This window comes from Hoplias malabaricus, chromosome 3, assembly GCF_029633855.1.
Source record: "Hoplias malabaricus isolate fHopMal1 chromosome 3, fHopMal1.hap1, whole genome shotgun sequence".
Lineage (NCBI taxonomy): Eukaryota > Metazoa > Chordata > Actinopteri > Characiformes > Erythrinidae > Hoplias > Hoplias malabaricus.
The window spans coordinates 42688520-42705761 of NC_089802.1; the positions used below are offsets into that span (position 1 = coordinate 42688520).

The 17242-nt window shown below is 39.8% G+C and overlaps 1 protein-coding gene across 1 annotated transcript in view; it reads left to right on the top strand.

Moving 5' to 3' along the window:
* Positions 1-11871, top strand: part of sema3fa (sema domain, immunoglobulin domain (Ig), short basic domain, secreted, (semaphorin) 3Fa) — a 69307-nt gene extending 57436 nt beyond the window's left edge. The window contains exons 11-19 of the mRNA XM_066663130.1: positions 2995-3064; positions 5039-5183; positions 6433-6655; positions 7110-7198; positions 7340-7381; positions 8088-8245; positions 10339-10406; positions 10491-10624; positions 11295-11871. Of these exons, the coding sequence (XP_066519227.1) occupies positions 2995-3064; positions 5039-5183; positions 6433-6655; positions 7110-7198; positions 7340-7381; positions 8088-8245; positions 10339-10406; positions 10491-10624; positions 11295-11729 (1364 nt within the window). The 3' untranslated portion in view covers positions 11730-11871. The remainder of the gene's footprint in view (positions 1-2994; positions 3065-5038; positions 5184-6432; positions 6656-7109; positions 7199-7339; positions 7382-8087; positions 8246-10338; positions 10407-10490; positions 10625-11294) is intronic.
* The last annotated feature ends 5371 nt before the right edge of the window (positions 11872-17242 follow it).

Here is a 17242-nt window from a genome sequence, read left to right on the forward strand (position 1 = left end):
GATTAGAAGTATCTGAATAAAATGCTATCCAAGAAAAAATCCAAGCAATTTCCTAAAGAGGAGAATAGGAATTTTCTGCATTTGGAGCACTACACTGAATCCACAGGAATAAAGTGATGTGTAGAGGACACTGCTGTAGCCTCCCACCATTTCACACATCCTCAGTCTCTCTCTCTCCAGCTCTAATTGTTTGAGCAGTGTTCACCTCATGTCTCATCTGTTCTTTCATTCTACTACACACTTACTTCACTGTGCTGTAGTGTACTGTACTGCACTATACAGTATTATAAATATACTATACTATACATATACCAATACTATAACTATAGTATACTACATTGTACTATATTATAAGGTACAATACTGCACTACACGATACAGTATTATAAATATACTATACTATACTATACTATACTATACATATCCTTGTACTATAGCTATAGTACACTACATTGTACTATATTATATGGTACTATACTGTACTGTATTATACTATACTGTTTTAGACTTTACTCTATACTGAGGTTTACAATGGTTGATTCTGTACTGAATGTGTACAGGCTATTGTTTCTTTTCATTATTCCTTAAACAATACATACATAATCTAAACAGCATTTACTCTTTATTGGGTATTAAATTATCTACGGATGGTCTGTATACAGGAGGATATGTGTAGGTTATATGCAAATAATAACTTTTTTTTTACTTAAACATCAGCCGATTTTGGTGTCCATGTAAAGACCTTGAATAAATCCCCTGTGGATACAAAGAAAGGAATGTTTTTTAGTGGTTGGGAGATTTCTGCCATGTTTTGATGCTCATTGTTCAATGCTATTATCATCTATATTCTTCTAGCTACAAACTTTTAGATACACTTTGAATATTATATGATGTACTCCTCAGTCAAGACATTTACATTGTGTCATAGAAATAAAAACCCACCCTTGATACTCATTGTCTTCATATTTTTCCCATGACTTTGTTAATTGAATGCACATTGAACACAACTGTAATTACATGTGTAACTGTGTTATTACACATGTAATTACGGTTATATAGTGCAGCAAAAATAGCAAGTCTATACTTTTAAGAGTTAAAAATACAAGGCCCTTGGGTTAAAACCACAGGCTCTTTTCTAGGAGGCCACTGTCTCATTGCAAAAGCAAACAGCCATAAAGCCCTCACTGGTCTTGAGAGGACATGAGAAAACATGAGGTCAGCCGGTGCTTTCAGGAGTGAATTCCTTCACAGAATTACGACAGCCTTCTCTCCTCTGGTTCCTCCAGGCCTTTGGTCATGGGACTTCTTCTTCTAAATGAACAGTGCCAGGAAATGCTTTGGTATTTGAGAGCAATGCAATTGAAGAACCACTTTTGGTTCTCTAAAGAACATTTAATTGGGTGATTCTTTAAAGAATCATATTTTTAAAGTTCAGAGCGCAGACATAGTCTTGGAACACAGTCAGGTCTTCAGATCACACACACAATTATTATACAAAAATTCCACTACTTCTTTGCACCACTCAGGAATCAAAGGCCACCATGTCCAATGCAAAGTGTCAACCAGGGGAGTGTAAAGCCCCCAACACTAGGCTGTGGAATGCTGGAGTACATGACCTCAACAGTGCTCTCAGGGCTGATGGCCATCAGATCCTCACAACAGTGTTTTGACCTGTAATTTATAACCTTCTCACAACAGTAGAGACTGTTACTGAAGCAAAAGTATGATACATTGTTATTGATAGCCTTATTTTGAAAGAAATGCTGATAAACAGGTGTAAACCAACTTGTGGAGAGATATTTTCCTAGTCTGGGTTTAGGGTTAGTCTGTACTCTGTTTAGAATGTGTCCCTCTAGTTCACCTTCCTCCGTCAGAGCTTCATTTTTTTTTTCCTCTTGTTTGATTATCAATCTTTCCATTGTGGCTCAGGACTAGTGACTAGTGTTTGAGGTTAATTTCCTGTGTTAGGTGCCATTTAGCTTTTTATGGGGACCAAATACCCTTTCAAAGCAGGACATACCAGGACATTTGGACACTGGGAATGATTTGGGGGAAGTACTTTATTGCAATTTAGATTTAATTTGGGTTTATTTGGCTACATTCAGTTCATTTAAATTATATATATATAATTATATAATATAGTCACACAGCTCCAGGATCCTAGAGGTTTCAAGTCCCGCTCCGGGTGACTGTCTGTGAGGTTGATGTGTTCTCCCTGTGTCCGCATGGGTTTCCTCTGGGTGCTCCGGTTTCCTCCCACGGTCCAAAAACACACGTTGGTAGATGGGTTGGTGACTTAAAAGTGTCCATAGGTGTAAGTGAATATGGGAGTGTGTGTGTTGCCCTGTGAGGGACTGGCGCCCCATCAAGGGTGTATTCCTGCCTTGCGCCCAGTGATTCCAGGTAGGCTCTGGACCCACCGCAACCGTGAACTCGATAAGGGGTTACAGATAATGATTGAATGAATGAATGAATGAATGAATGAATGAATGAATATTGCGAATAGGGGTGGGCGATATGGCCCTAAAATAATATCACGATATTTCAGGGTGGTTTTGTGATAATGATATTTTTGGTGATATCTCAAACATAAATATCTAAAAAAAATGTTTTATTAATTACAAGAACGTAATATTGCAACAAAATAAATGCATAAATTATCTTTTAGTATAAATGTGGCAGTTTCAAAAATATAGAAACATACCTTAAAAAATCTGTAAACATTTGATTATTTTGTAAACAATTTTTGAGGTTTTTGAGCTACTTTGCACCGTAATGCTGCTGTGTCTAAATGACTCACTTATGAACATATGCCATATGATGCGTAACTGCATAGTTTCATTACATAAACAAGTCAGAATATCAATGTTATCACGAGAGAGAGAGAGAGAGAGAGAGAGAGATTTCCTAAGTAATGCTTATGGTGTGGTGCCCTAGTCACATGTGATTATGAATAAAAAATAGACCTTGACTTGTGTTTCTGATGTCTTTTAGGGGATGTGTTCATTCAGAAAACTCAAGACACCAAAAACCCTGTCATCTATGGAGTCTTCTCTGTGTCTGGGTAAGTGAGCCGCCTCTTTAGCCAACAATGACCACAGTCTTCAACTGACTGTCCCTCACCATGAAAAATCACGTGTGTGGGCGGAGCTTGGACAGGTCCGTTTGTTTTCTACAGCACTGCTCTGTAATTGGACTTATCAGATGGGCCAACCAGTCTGACTAGTCTGAGCAGCGTTTCCTCTCATATCCTGGCTGTGTGTTCCTGCAGAAGGACAGATTTAATGCAGCAGAACACTGTTCCCAATGTAGCGGCCCTTGGCAGAGTGTGTCCTGTCAGTGAGAGAGTGAGAGATGTGATAGTTTCGTATGTTTCACCACAGCAATCAGACTAATAAACAGCATCTGAATTCATGGAAACCATTCTGAGGCCTCGGAAAGGAGCCGTGGACTTTTCAGAGAAGGTTCACATGCCAAGTGTCCAGTGTAAATACACAGCTCTTTGCCAGTGGTGAGCTCTAAGTGTGTGTGTGTGTGAGAGAGAGTGAGAGAGTGAGAGAGAGAGAGAGAGAGAGATGACAAAATCCAGAGAAAACAGGAGGATTAGGACAAACTAGGACAAGTTTTATATTTGCTTTATACAGACACTTTTTTAGTTGTCAATCCACATACAAACGTGTGTTTTTTGACTGTGGGAGGAAACTGGAGCACCTGGAGGAAACCCACGCAGACACAGGGAGAACACACCAAAAGGAGTGGGACTTGAACTCAGAACCTCCAGGTCCCTGGAGCTGTGTGACTGTGACACCTACCTGCTGCACCACAGTGTCCTCACACCTATCAAACATATACACACACACGTGCACATACACACACAAATGCAAGCACGCACACACACACACACCACATATACACACCCATTCATTCATTATCTGTAACCGCTTATCCAGTTCAGGGTCACGGTGGGTCCAGAGCCTACTACCTGGAATCATTGGGCGCAACGCGGGAATACACCCTGGAGGGGGCGCCAGTCCTTCACAGGGCAACACAGACACACACATTCACTCACACCTACGGACACTTTTGAGTCCAACGTGTGTTTTCGGACTGTGGGAGGAAACCGGAGCACCCGGAGGAAACCCACTCGGACACGGGGAGAACACACCACACTCCTCACAGACAGTCACCCAGAGCGGGACTCGAACTCACAACCTCCAGGCCCTTGGAGCTGTGTGACTGCGACACTACCTGCTGCGCCACTGTGCCGCCCATACACCCATTCATGTCCCTATTATATATAAATTAAACTCAGATATGGAGCTGACAGAAAGTCAGTGTGCGTAGAAACAAAGATGTTATGGCTGATCAGTATTTACATAAACACTGATCAGCCATAACATTAACACCACCTCCTTGTTTCTACACTCACTCTCCTTTGACAATTACACACTCATGTCTATATGTTGCTCTGCATACTTTGTTTGCCCCGTTTCACCCCTTTACTTCAATGGTCTGGACTACCACAGGACCACCACAGAGCAGGTGTGATTTGACAAATATTTGACCCCTTGTGTGTGTGTGTTTGTGTGTGAGAGAGAGACTAGTGGTCTACCTCAGGCTTCTCTGTATGTTTTAGATTCAAATCGGCCAAGGCTTCTGGCTAAGCTTTTTAAACCCAAAGGCACACAGCTCCATGCTAATGAGAAAACGCTTTTTTCTCCTCTAGGGCAAGAGTGCTTCCAGAGCTTGCTTTGTTTCTCTTTCTCTCTCTATCTTTCTTTCTCTCTCTCTCTCTCTCTCTCTCTCTCTCTCTCTCTCTCTCTCTCTCTCTCTCTCTCTCTCTCTCTTTGTCTCTCAATCTGTTGATCTTTTATCCTTCGTGTGGTAATGTGTACCTTTGTGCATTTGTGTGGGCGAGAGAGGAAGACCATAAAAGAATAAATATATGAGTGTATAGTGTATGTGCTTAATGGTTTAATATATCAACCTTTCTATGTTTCTCTCTCTCTCTCTCTCTCTCTCTCTCTCTCTCTCTCAGGTCAGTTTTTAAAGGATCCGCTATATGTGTGTATTCCATGGCTGATGTGAGGATGGTCTTTAACGGCCCCTTTGCTCATAAAGAGGGTCCGAACTACCAGTGGATTCCTTACCAGGGCAAGATCCCCTACCCTCGGCCTGGGACAGTGAGTATCACAGAGAGGACTGTAGCTATGTACCCAATGGCGCAGATTAATGACTTTGTTTTAAAAAAATGTACCTAACCACATCGCATTGTTTGTCCTGTAGCTTCACCAAACACAAACATGCCAAAGTATTAAATGAGTTCTTTGTTATATTAGTTTATAGTATAGTAGTGTAGTAGACTCTATGTGGACCAATCGCATTCAGGTCTCAGAACGTTCGGCAAGAGTAGTGCACACTGCTCATCACACATCGTTTCTGAAGTGTACTCCCCCTACCTACTACCCCTACCAATCCCACACCCAGCAGTGCAAAAGCAAACACCTCAGCCGGTTGTACCTCCAACCTCACAGCTATCATGCATATCGTCACTGTGCAACAAAAATATCTCCCAAAATAGTAACTTTACAGGTGAAGGAAAAAACCTTCTTAAATTACAGTGAAAGTCAATGTAATTTCTATTGGTCCGTTCCTCTTGAACTTTTCACACAATGTGAAGGACAGCTACTGTGATCCAGTGATGTAGTAAAATAAAAATTGACAAAAAAGGAGATACATGTTTTTGGACAGGGGTGATATGTCATGCATATGTCCTAGAAGAGCCCTGAGAGTTTTCCTACTGGACATAATGATTATGTCTAGGGCACTATTCATCTAGGGTGGAAGAAGGCAAACTATAGCGCACTATATAGGGAGCAGGGAGTCAATGAAGATTCAGCCACTGCTGAAACAGTCCCTTACACCCATTGAGCAGTTTTTAATTATTTACAAACTGCTACTTTACCACACAAAATGAACTGATGCTGTTCATAAAGGTTTTAAGAGCATCTGGGTCTGATTAGAGCTGCAATAAAACCCTGCAGGATAATTATCAGCAGCAAAACAAATAATCAGTTTGTTATGTAGAAATGCAGCATGTATTGTGTTATGTTGATTTTCTGTTATTTTTACTATGTCATTATCAAAGCAAGATTAATATTGCTTCGAAAAAGTTTAGCCTTTAGTAGAACAGAGTATTCTAAAAAATAAACATGAGCTTTTTAGACAGTTCACTGGAATAGTCTCCAAACTTATGGCTTATGTAATTACATATCTATGCTGTTGTTTCTTTGTTTCTTTATTTGGTTTTTATCACAACAGCTAACCCATAGAAGTCTTGTTTTTCTCTTTCCACCTTATAAACAATATTGTTTTTTTGCAATACCAGTGTGTGCTTCTGTACAGACTTGAGTCTTTGTCCTCTGTCCACAGTGTCCAGGAGGGACTTTCACCCCTAACATGAAGTCCACTAAGGATTACCCGGATGAGGTCATTAATTTCATGCGGAATCACCCCACCATGTACAACGCTGTGTATCCGGTGCATAAGCGCCCCCTGGTGGTGCGCACCAACGTGGACTATGAGTTCACGACCATCACAGTGGACCAGGTGGCAGCTGCGGACGGGAACTACGAAGTGCTTTTCGTGGGAACAGGTGAGAACCTCAGCTTTATGAGTTCAAGAAGTCAGTCACATATGGTGCTCAGCAAAAAAAAAAACAGTTTCTGATATCGTGTGCTAACATCAGAACAAGGGAAACAGAGGGAGAGTGAAATATTGTTTTTTAAAGCACCAATCTGCGTGCTATCTAAGCTACATTTGTTAATTGTTAGTTGTTTGATAGATAAATAGAGTGAGTGAGTGAGTGTGTGTGTGTGTGTGTGTGTGTGTGTGTCATTTGAGGCAGAAAAGATACCTACAAGGTTCAGTAATGCGATTTTATTTTATTTCATTTCACATCTTCTTTTTATTTTCGTGTCTTTGACGGCCATTCTGCGTTTTGCGTTTTCCTCTACTTAAACCATCCAGCATCAGCGGAAGCATCTTACCTTCCGTGAGTCATTTTCGCTCCTGTTTGTTTGATACTGACCATGGCTGTGCTCTTTCAGACAGAGGGACAGTACAGAAGGTCATCGTTCTGCCTCGAGACGACCTGCAGACGGAGGAGCTGGTCCTGGAGGAGGTGGAGGTGTTCAGAGTGAGTAATTCCATCTCGTTCTCCATCTCTCTCAATTTGTCCTAATACTAAAGACCATACTGAGATGATGAGGAAGATGATGATGATGATGATGATGATGATGATGATTATAAAGAATGTTGCTATTAATTCATCTTGCAGATTCCGACACCGATTACCACCATGAAGATTTCTCCCAAAAGAGTAAGAACTGTAAACTCTCGCCTTCACATTTCAGGACATTTGTCATTTTTCTGAGAGCCGTTTCAGAACAGCTGGGATTAATGTGATTTTAAAAAGGCTTCTTATTTTTGTCGTGTGAGGCTAAAGTAGCTTAAAGGTCATGCAAATGTATACCCCTCCACTTGGTTTAGTACAAACAGCACTCATAAATAATGCCTCAAAACCTGTTTACAAACTGGTTCCCAACAGACTGGAATCTATAAATGGACATAAGAAAGCTCATATCACACATACAAAAAATAGTCGTAGGCCTCTGTAGCTTGATGTTTGTCTGTATTTTGGTCCATTTTTATCCAAAAGTGGACACCTGCTCATTCAACTTTCTTCTGAAATCAAGGGCATTAATAGAAAGTTTGCCACTGCTTTGGTGCAGTAACAGCTTCTTCTCTTCTAGAAAGAGTTGATGGAAAATGACTCTATTCAGTCATTCAGGTGATTACTTTTGGATCAGAAACACAACTACTACTACTGATGTGTATCCATATAGCTGACAGTTTTTATAGCACTTTATATGTTCATGGCATCCTGTGTACAGGTGTTAAAGCAACCGATAACTTTAACATAAAGAAGGAAAACTGTGAATTGGGTTGTTTTTCCAAGCTATTCCCACCAAAGCAGTGTGTAAAAGTAATAATCTGAGTGATGTGTATTGTTCTGACTTCTACAGCAACAACTATACGTGAGCTCAGCTGTGGGTGTGACCCACTTGGCCCTGCACAGGTGTGACGTTTATGGTGAGGCGTGTGCCGACTGCTGTCTCGCTCGGGACCCCTACTGCGCCTGGGATGGGAAATCCTGCTCCCGATACTCTGCCAACCAGAAAAGGTCAGGCCAACACTTCCATATTAGACAGTTAATGGACTGCAGCAGAGGTGGCAAATTCCAGTCCAAGAAGTAAAAAACCTTCCCGGAATTTTGTTTCAACTGCCCTCACACCCGAGCCTGGACGAAGACGTTTAGAGCAGCAGTTGGAACAAAAACCTGGAGTGGATATTTTTTTACTTGTATTGTCTATTTTTGTCACCTCTGGAGAACACTAATGTCAAAAAATGCTAACTTTATAGGAGAAGGAAAAAACTTTATCTAATATCAATGCAAATGGCCCCCTCTCAGTATTGGAGAAATTCATTTGAACCAAACTTGGCTCTGGTAAATTTATGGCTGTGCTGACTGTGCTAAACAGAATGTGAATCTAAAGTGAGCCAAACACTGACGTGGCTCTGATAGTGTCCTGAAGTGAAGAGCAGTCTGCTCAAATGCCATTATTTCAGGTTGACTCTACCCCTGTCTATTGGTGCTTTTCCACCGCATGGGTCCGGCTCTCCTTGACTCGACTTGGAGAGCCAGCTCCCCTGCGAAATGGAGCCAGTAACGTTGCAAAACCTCGTCTCTAACAGGAATCTCTGGCTTTGAAAATCATGGCGGCGGTAAACCTAGGCGCTGTTTTCTCATTGTGTAATCGCGTGATGTTTTTGTTTTTTGCACTAAACACGGCTCTGCGCCCCAGTTCCCACAGATCAGTTTTTCTTGTTGCATGTTTAGCTTTCATTGGAAAATTTTTGTCAGCCATCGGCCCAAGAAGCATATAAACCTCTTTAAAACACCTCAACATAAAGTTAAACGCTGCCGTTGTGAGTCTGATAAAAATAAATGTGAAATCTGCTGTAACCTAAGAGCTTTTACAAGATATTACATGTCTCTCGTGCCAATCAGCGCTCTGTAGGGTTTCTACATCACCGTTTAGTACCTACTTGGCACAGTTAGAACCCGGAGTGAGCTGGGACTGAAAACGAACCCGGTTCCAGGGACCAGGACCAGATTTGGCCAGCGGAAAAGCCAAAGAGCCGTGCCAAGATAACTAGAGTCGTGTAGGTTCCATGCAGTGGAAAAGCACCATATCACTACCACTATCATTGCAGGTTTGACACTATCCCTGACCAATCAGATGCATTAGTTGCAGCTATAGCGTCATACCAGCTACCATTTTAAAATCCTGACTTTGAACTCAGATCCAAGGTCTGGATTTGATGAACTCTGCATAGTGAACATTAAAAAAAACTGATGTTTGTAAAATTTATTTTCTTTTAAGGTGGTTTATGTTTTATTTTATTTGGAAGTGTCAAAGTAAAGGACACTTAAAATGATCAACTTGCAGAGTATATAAGGTGAGAGATCACAGAAATGAAGCTGATAATATTTCTTTTAAATTGCCTCTAAATATCACTAGAATGTACAAAAAAGATGTGTTGGAGTGGTATTACTCAAAGATGCTGATCAATATCAGAAGTAATAAAAATAGAGAATGAAGCAATGTATAGTAAATATAGAAGCTGTTGAAATGTTGCTGGGATGGAGTAAACACTCATTTGATAATCCTTATGGTAAATAAGATATGACTCTAGATTGTGGTTGAGAGGTTTTAGTGTGAAGTCTGTTTACTGTCAGTAAAGTGTTACAAAGTTGAGGCCTCAGTGTGTGTGTTGTTTTCTAAAAAGAATTGGAAGCTAGCTTCTTAGTAACCGTTCCCTTTGCTCCTGGCACAATCTTCACCAAGACATCCTCTCATCTGCAGTAAATTTATTTAGGTTCAGATACAACCCCCCAGCTGTCCAAACTCTGTTTTATCCAAGATATGTCCTTAAATATTGAGACAACCTCAACGTCTAATATTTATCTCAACAGTCTGTCAGCACCTGGCATTTATTGGTGAATCCTGCCCTCTAAAACACACACCTTTGCTGTAAAAATATATTATGCCAAGTTGCTGCTAGGTTCAGGTTTTTGTCAAAAGTCTTTAGAAAATATCAAATGGCTGTGAAAATAGTGCCAGAGTTTTATAAAGTCAACACTCTCAGACAAAAACTGTCCGAATTTGCCAGTAAGTGTGTGTTCATAGCTCTAACTCTTTGCTCCAACAGACGCAGTCGAAGGCAGGATGTGAAATACGGCAACCCAATCAGACAGTGCAGAGGATACAACTCCAATGGTTAGCAACACATCAAACACAGGACAACATAACACTGACAGATTGGCTAGAACATATTGTTTTAACCGTTTTTGTCCTCTCCAGCCAATAAGAACACTCTGGAGTCAGTGCAGTATGGAGTGGAGGGGAGCACGGCGTTCCTGGAGTGTCAGGCTAGGTCTCCGCACGTCTCCATTAAATGGCATTTCCAGAAGGAGAACAGTGACCGGAGGAGAGAGGTTTGTAGTGCATCACTGCACATCCATAAGGCATCGTCTTAATTTATGACCACGGTTCACCATTATATTCTATTAGGATTCAAGTAGAGACCCAATTCCAAAAGGTTTTAAAATGCACCTTAAAAAATCTACTTACGAATTAAAACTCTGCAGTGTGATCCCATACACATTCAGGAACTACTCCACAAGGGGGTGCTATTCAGTGCATCATTTCAGAAACTCTTGTGGTGTTTTTTTCCCTGATAAGTGCAGTACTGCTTGGTAAGGTTTAAAATCCATGATGATGTTGTTCACTGATTACAATCCCTTTATAATGTTACTGTTGAACTTGAACAAAACGGACTCTGTTTGGTCGGTGGCACTTGGAGTCCAGTGAAAGAAATGTAAGTATCTTCCAAGTGATTTCTCAAAATTTACTTGAAATGCCATTCCAGCGGTCAGTTTAACACTGTCTCTGTCTGTCCACGTAAACACTGAGTAAAAAGCACAATCAGAACATGAAGCTAAGTGTTGCTACAGTTTGCTGCTCATGTTAGCATTGTGTGGGAAATCACATTGACCAATCACAGCCTCCAGACCTGGAATTGAAGTATATTACACAAAAAGTTTGATGCTATTTTATCTTACTATGGTTAATGTATTTTTCTTGTGTTCCGCACCTCTGATTCAGATCCGTTCCGATGGCCGAGTGGTCCGTACAGAACAGGGGCTTCTCCTTCGCTCTCTGCAGCTGTCCGACGCTGGCAGTTACCAGTGTACCTCCACCGAAAAGAACTTCAAACACACACTGGTCAAGCTGCAGCTGGTGGTGCTATCAGCCCGCACGGTCAACAGCGTCCAGACAGAGATGTCCGGCCCTGGCCCCTCTGGCCCCCTTCTGGCCAGCGCCTGGACGCCCAGCGCAGAGCAGTACAAAGATCTCTTGACCATCCTCAGCCAGCCTGAGATGGGCCTCATCAACCAGTACTGCCAAGACTACTGGCAGCTTGGAGACGACCCGGCCGCCGGCCTCCAACGTAAGAAAGACTCCAAAGAGCTGAAGGAACAGCGCAAGCCTCGCAACAGGAGACACCATGAGGCCCAGAGAAGCACACCCGAGACATGAGGAGGCTTTCAAAACACACAAACACACACACACACACACACACACACACACACACACACACAAACACTGTTGTTTGAAATGTTTATACACCCCCTGGTCAAAAGTATGTTGATTTTCTAAGTAAATTAAGAGCATATCATCACTGTCCAAAAAACATGTATCTCCAAAATAGTCAATTTATGGGAGAAGGACAATACCTTCATAACTTTCAATGGAAGTAAATGGAAAAAGATTATATTCCAAATAATCTTGCCGCATTTCTATTGATCCATCCACACAATGTGAAGGACAGCTGCTGTGTTCATATGATGTAGTAAACTAAAAACTGACAAAAATAGAGATACATGTTTTTCTTTGTACCTCCGTGAATTTTAGTGCACAATTAGAGTTTAAAGCTGCCATACGTAACTTTTTGGGGTTTAGGAAAGGTGTAATTGCATGTAACATACAGAAGATCATTTTGAGCATTTGAATCTAGTGTTTGTGAGAAATCTTGTCTTCCATTGATACATTAGAATGATCTTCTATTATCATTATATCTTCATCAGTATAATGAGGTCTTCATTGGTATAAAGAAAGCCAAATGACCATCCCCCCACAACATTTTAAATTTACAGACCGGCTCAACGTGCCATTGTCAGTTTTAAAATACTGGGGAAAAAAGAAACATAAATGTCTCTGTAAAGAATGTGTTAATATTTTGTAGCTTGGAAAATCAACAAATTCAACAAAGCTTTTGCAAATGAACGTATGCACATACACACACACGCACACACACACACACACACACACACACACACATTACCCACAGCACACACTTCCTTCTCCACAAGATCCGAGACGCAATGGTCAAGTCCAGCTGTAACGTGGCCAAGGGACTAAAACTACATGGACATACTAGAACAGCAGGTGGTGAAATTAGGCAGTATTTATTGTAGGTTGTATATAGTTAGACTCTGTGGATATCTTTGTACTGAGAGCACAAAACGAGAGAAAAAAACGTTTTTTTTTTGTGTATAGATCCTTCTGTGCAAATATTTTGTTATTATTGTTATTCTTCTTATAGTATATTTATTATAGTGTTAATGTCATAAGGAACTGTGTGATTGTATTATGAGGATGTGGGGGAAAAGCTCACTTTCATGCTGTATCCACTGAGCTCACAGAACACATGGGCGTCTACCTGTAGGTGCTCCCAGGGGCCACCGTACAATGTGTAGGAGTTGTGATATAACTACTTTGAGACATGGCTGTATTGTGAAATTTGAATTCATAGTAGATTGTTTTGTATTGTTTAGGTCACTTCCTGTTGGTCCCTTTCTGACCACAGTGCCAATATTGGTGTGGTTGGTGTGGTACAGTGGTAACACCATTGGCTCCCATGTGAGAGACCTGGGTTCAATCCCTGGTCTGGGCAACCAGTCTGTGCTACACCAATATGAGTCTTTGGGCAAGACTCCTAACACTGCACTGGCCTACCTGTAATACCAGTGACCTTGTAAGTCACTCTGGATTAGAGCGTCTGCTAAAATGCCGTAAATGTAAATATTAGCCAAATATATATAACATGGTGCCAAAGACCACAGGGGCACACGTCATTGATTTTATTTCCAGTCAATTATGAAGTTATTTTTTTAAAGGGACATCACTGGAAAAAAGGAGGAGTTTCCAAATCTGTCTATTCATTAAACCTGTGCTGCAGAAGCAGAAAATGCAACCAACTTCCCAGACTGAACTTTGAAGATGTTCATTCTGTGTTACATATATTAGGTGTAAAAATAAGTTTTAAAAAATCTTTATTTAAGCAATAATTGTAATTAAAAATCCTAACATACTCCCACACTTTTGTCACATTATGGTAAAATTAGTTTTCATTTTATTTAAAAATAACCCTCAAAATGAAGTATTAATACGCTGTATTTGTGATTGCTAAATTTGAAATCACCATCATTAAATCATCTAAACCAAAACACTCACACACTATTGTCCCCAAGAACACAACGTGCTGTTGGAGCGCTTTTTTTCTACCGAACTTATAGCGAATGTGATGAACGAGTTCTTCTTGCTTCCTATTTTCAAATTACTGAATTTTTAGGTTATATTTTTGTTGAATAAAACGATGATTGTGATTTTTAATACTACACAACAGCTAGGTTATAAGATGAAAAAAAGAGCAGGAGAATGTTTGAATTTTGAATTACAATAATACATTAAACAAAAAAATAACTTTTTAAAAACCTGTGCACCTAATATGTTTTCTGCTTTTTTCCTGATAGTTAATGTATTTAATGTAAATTGTAAACAGAAATACATTGTTGATGAAAGACACAAATGGGGCCCAGACTTAGACCTAAAACCGTTCAGCGTTTTACAGCCATGGTCCCAATTTATGTTACGGCTGGGTACGGTGGCCTATCAGGTAGCCCTCCTTCCTGTTTTGTACTCTCTGTGTATCACTGACAGTGACGGACCGCAGCCCTGGAGGACACTTGGGTGGCTGCTGGTGTTTTAGTGTGTAGTTCCACCCTTTGAGAACGTTCTTAAGGACTGTTTTTTTTTTTTTTTTGCTTGTTTGAACAATGCCATGTACAGTTCAACGAATCTATCCAAATATCTGGAGCAATTCAGCATCCGATAAACTCGTCTTGATCTTCCATATGTCGATGATGTGTGTACAATTCAAGTCTTCTGTCAGCCATTTAGATTCATTTTAATCCAAAAGGAACTCCCTGAAAGTACGAGTATCCCCTTCCTGATGTTTACACAGTAAAATCACCAGTGGCAAATGAACTTCAATAGAGTTTAACAAATTCTTAAGTCTGAATTATACGTCTGTGCAGGCAACTCAGTTCTAAGGGTCTCAGAGAATGTGTTACTGTCGAGAAGCCCTTACTGAGAAATGGAAAAAGGTAAAAATGATGAACGTTCACGAGTCAAACTAAGACATGAGGTGATACTCTTTATAAGGCTTTGTAAATGTTGGTGGGTTGTATTAGTGTTGTGGATGCCTGATGATCCTTCTGTTTCTTTTTTTATTTTCTGGTTCTGGTTAGTTATACTTTGGGTCATGTCCTGTCCCCAACACTAATGTAGAGCCAGTCTGAGTTTAAATGTTGTAGAGATTCACACATTAATTATGTGTTGCTAAAGGAACACTAGGTACTATTATTACCTTAAAGTTACAGCGTTTATATTAAAATGATTGCCATGGTTTGTGACCTGTAACACAGAGAACAGACCCTCTGTCTTTGCTGCTCCATGCACAGCACCTCAGAAACTGCACTATGTAACTTTTATAGAAGGATAAGAAACCACCCCCTGCCCCTTGATTTTAGGACAGTGCTGTAAAGCAAATTACTCTCTGCAACTCTAGGGGGAGCCCAGGAGCAAAAATAACAAGTCTTACCTAGTGTTCCTTTAATTCATTTTGGACGTGTCAAGCTTGTAGCCACTCTGAGCTAAACTTGCCCATCAAAATGGTGGCTCAGAGAGTGAAAACAACAGCATTTTGTAAGGAAACAAAATACACAACCTTAAGCAAGCACAGAAAGAAATAATAATAAAAAATACAAGCAAAGGACATCATTATGGGAGAACATGAAATAAGCGTCACATACTGTTATTGTATTCTGCATTAATGTTATTCTCACCTTCCTAAATGCTGTTGTGTTTTGCCTCTTTGGGCCACCGTACTAACCCGGTATTCTGTGTGTATTGATAAAGAAATATAACTCAGCCTTAATGATCTTTGACGTTTGTGAAAGACACAAGCTCATATTCAGAAAGCTTCTCAGAAACTCCCAACTGTTGTAGGATCTGTGTCATTAAGGTCATTGTAAACAAGAGAGGAATCTGGTCCTAGATCACTCTTTCACCAAGAAGGATCATCAGTGTAGCCCATAGTAGATAGATTTTATTCAACTGTTGATATAAATGAGGATTTTCTGTGCAGATTACAAAATTATTTGTAAATAGTAAATACAGTATTGCACGCACAAGCCTACACAATGCATTAGATATACAACTGAGGCTGACAAGGATCTATATTGTTTACTTTCCTCAAAATAACAGCGTGATACTGGAAGAATATGCCATGTAGTCACACATGTACAAGTGAAAATTCAAATGAAGCACTTTCAGACACCTTATCTGGTCATTCAGACTCTCTTCCAGTTAAAACTAAGCAGAGCTTTGGGAGTATAGTTTGGATTTTTTTTTTTTTTTCAAGTTTTTTGCATGAAATGTATTTGTACTGTACAGGTATATTAGTCCAAAACCCCGGATATGTTGCTGTGTAGTTGTTTCTGGATGGTCTTTTTATGTGAGAATGATTTTATGTGATAATACCACTACAAAAGGGACAGGGAGACAGATTTTCAAGGACAAAAAGGACAATTTCAAGCACAAGAAACGATGTTCTGAAGCTCAGTGAACTTCACGTCTCTCTCTCCTCTCTTGTGTACTCATTTGAATCGTGGTAAAGCAGGCTGCTTCAAATGACTGTTGTACAATTTTTCTCTCTTTTTTTCTGGGTTCTTTATTTGTAAAACATCATACATCACTGTGGTTCGTCTTTCATTTTGTCTTTTTTTAATATTTTCTTGTGAAAAAAAGAAAAAACTATTGGAGTTAGATGTATTTCAAAGTTAATGTTACGGTAATGACGTTTATTTTTTTTTTCTTTCTTTCATTGTCGTTGTTGACTAATTAAAATTCTATATTTTATAACATAAAAAATCTCTTATGACACTAACATTCATATTTCCATATGATATTTTTGCTCCTGTTATGGAGGTTAAGAGATGTATACTGCAGGACTGGGGTCTTCAAAGACCTGCTAAAGGTTATCACACAGAAAATGACACACAGAGTCTTCCTTGTACATATTTTTATTTTTATATACTTATATTTCACATAAAAAAAACAACAGTAACACTTTATCAGCTGTATTTGCTCTGCTGTGCAAAGGTCAGTGACCTCCCTTCATTTATTTTTAATTTACTGTCAATTTTCAGCAGGTGTGCTTGAGATTATATCTAAGATAAACCACTTGTAATAAGAAGGAAACGTCATTGAAAGACAGGTCAAAAGGAAATTTTGTGGCATTTCCTTTTATTTCTATTATTTCCTGGGCTTAAAGTGGAAATTCAAACAAAGTCATTCAGAATGGTTTAACGAGTAGCTCACAAACGTGTTTCCTTTACTACGGTGGTGAATGGAAACAGAGGTTGTCTCATGTCTCATGTTATTTTCAATGATGATGGTGAAAGAAGTAATATAAATGAGTGAATTTTTGAGGGGACAATTTTGCCTCATAATTCCTTGCTTTAAACTCTAAACATTCAATGGATTTTAAGAGATTTAAACCAGAAATATTGATAAAGGCAGCGTCTTCATAATCCTGTGACCTGTAATAGGGAGAATAAACACTCTGTCATCGCTACTCCAGCTCAGCACTGCAGAAACTGCACTGTTAATTTTGGTGGAGGGGAAACCAACCTCTCTACATCCCC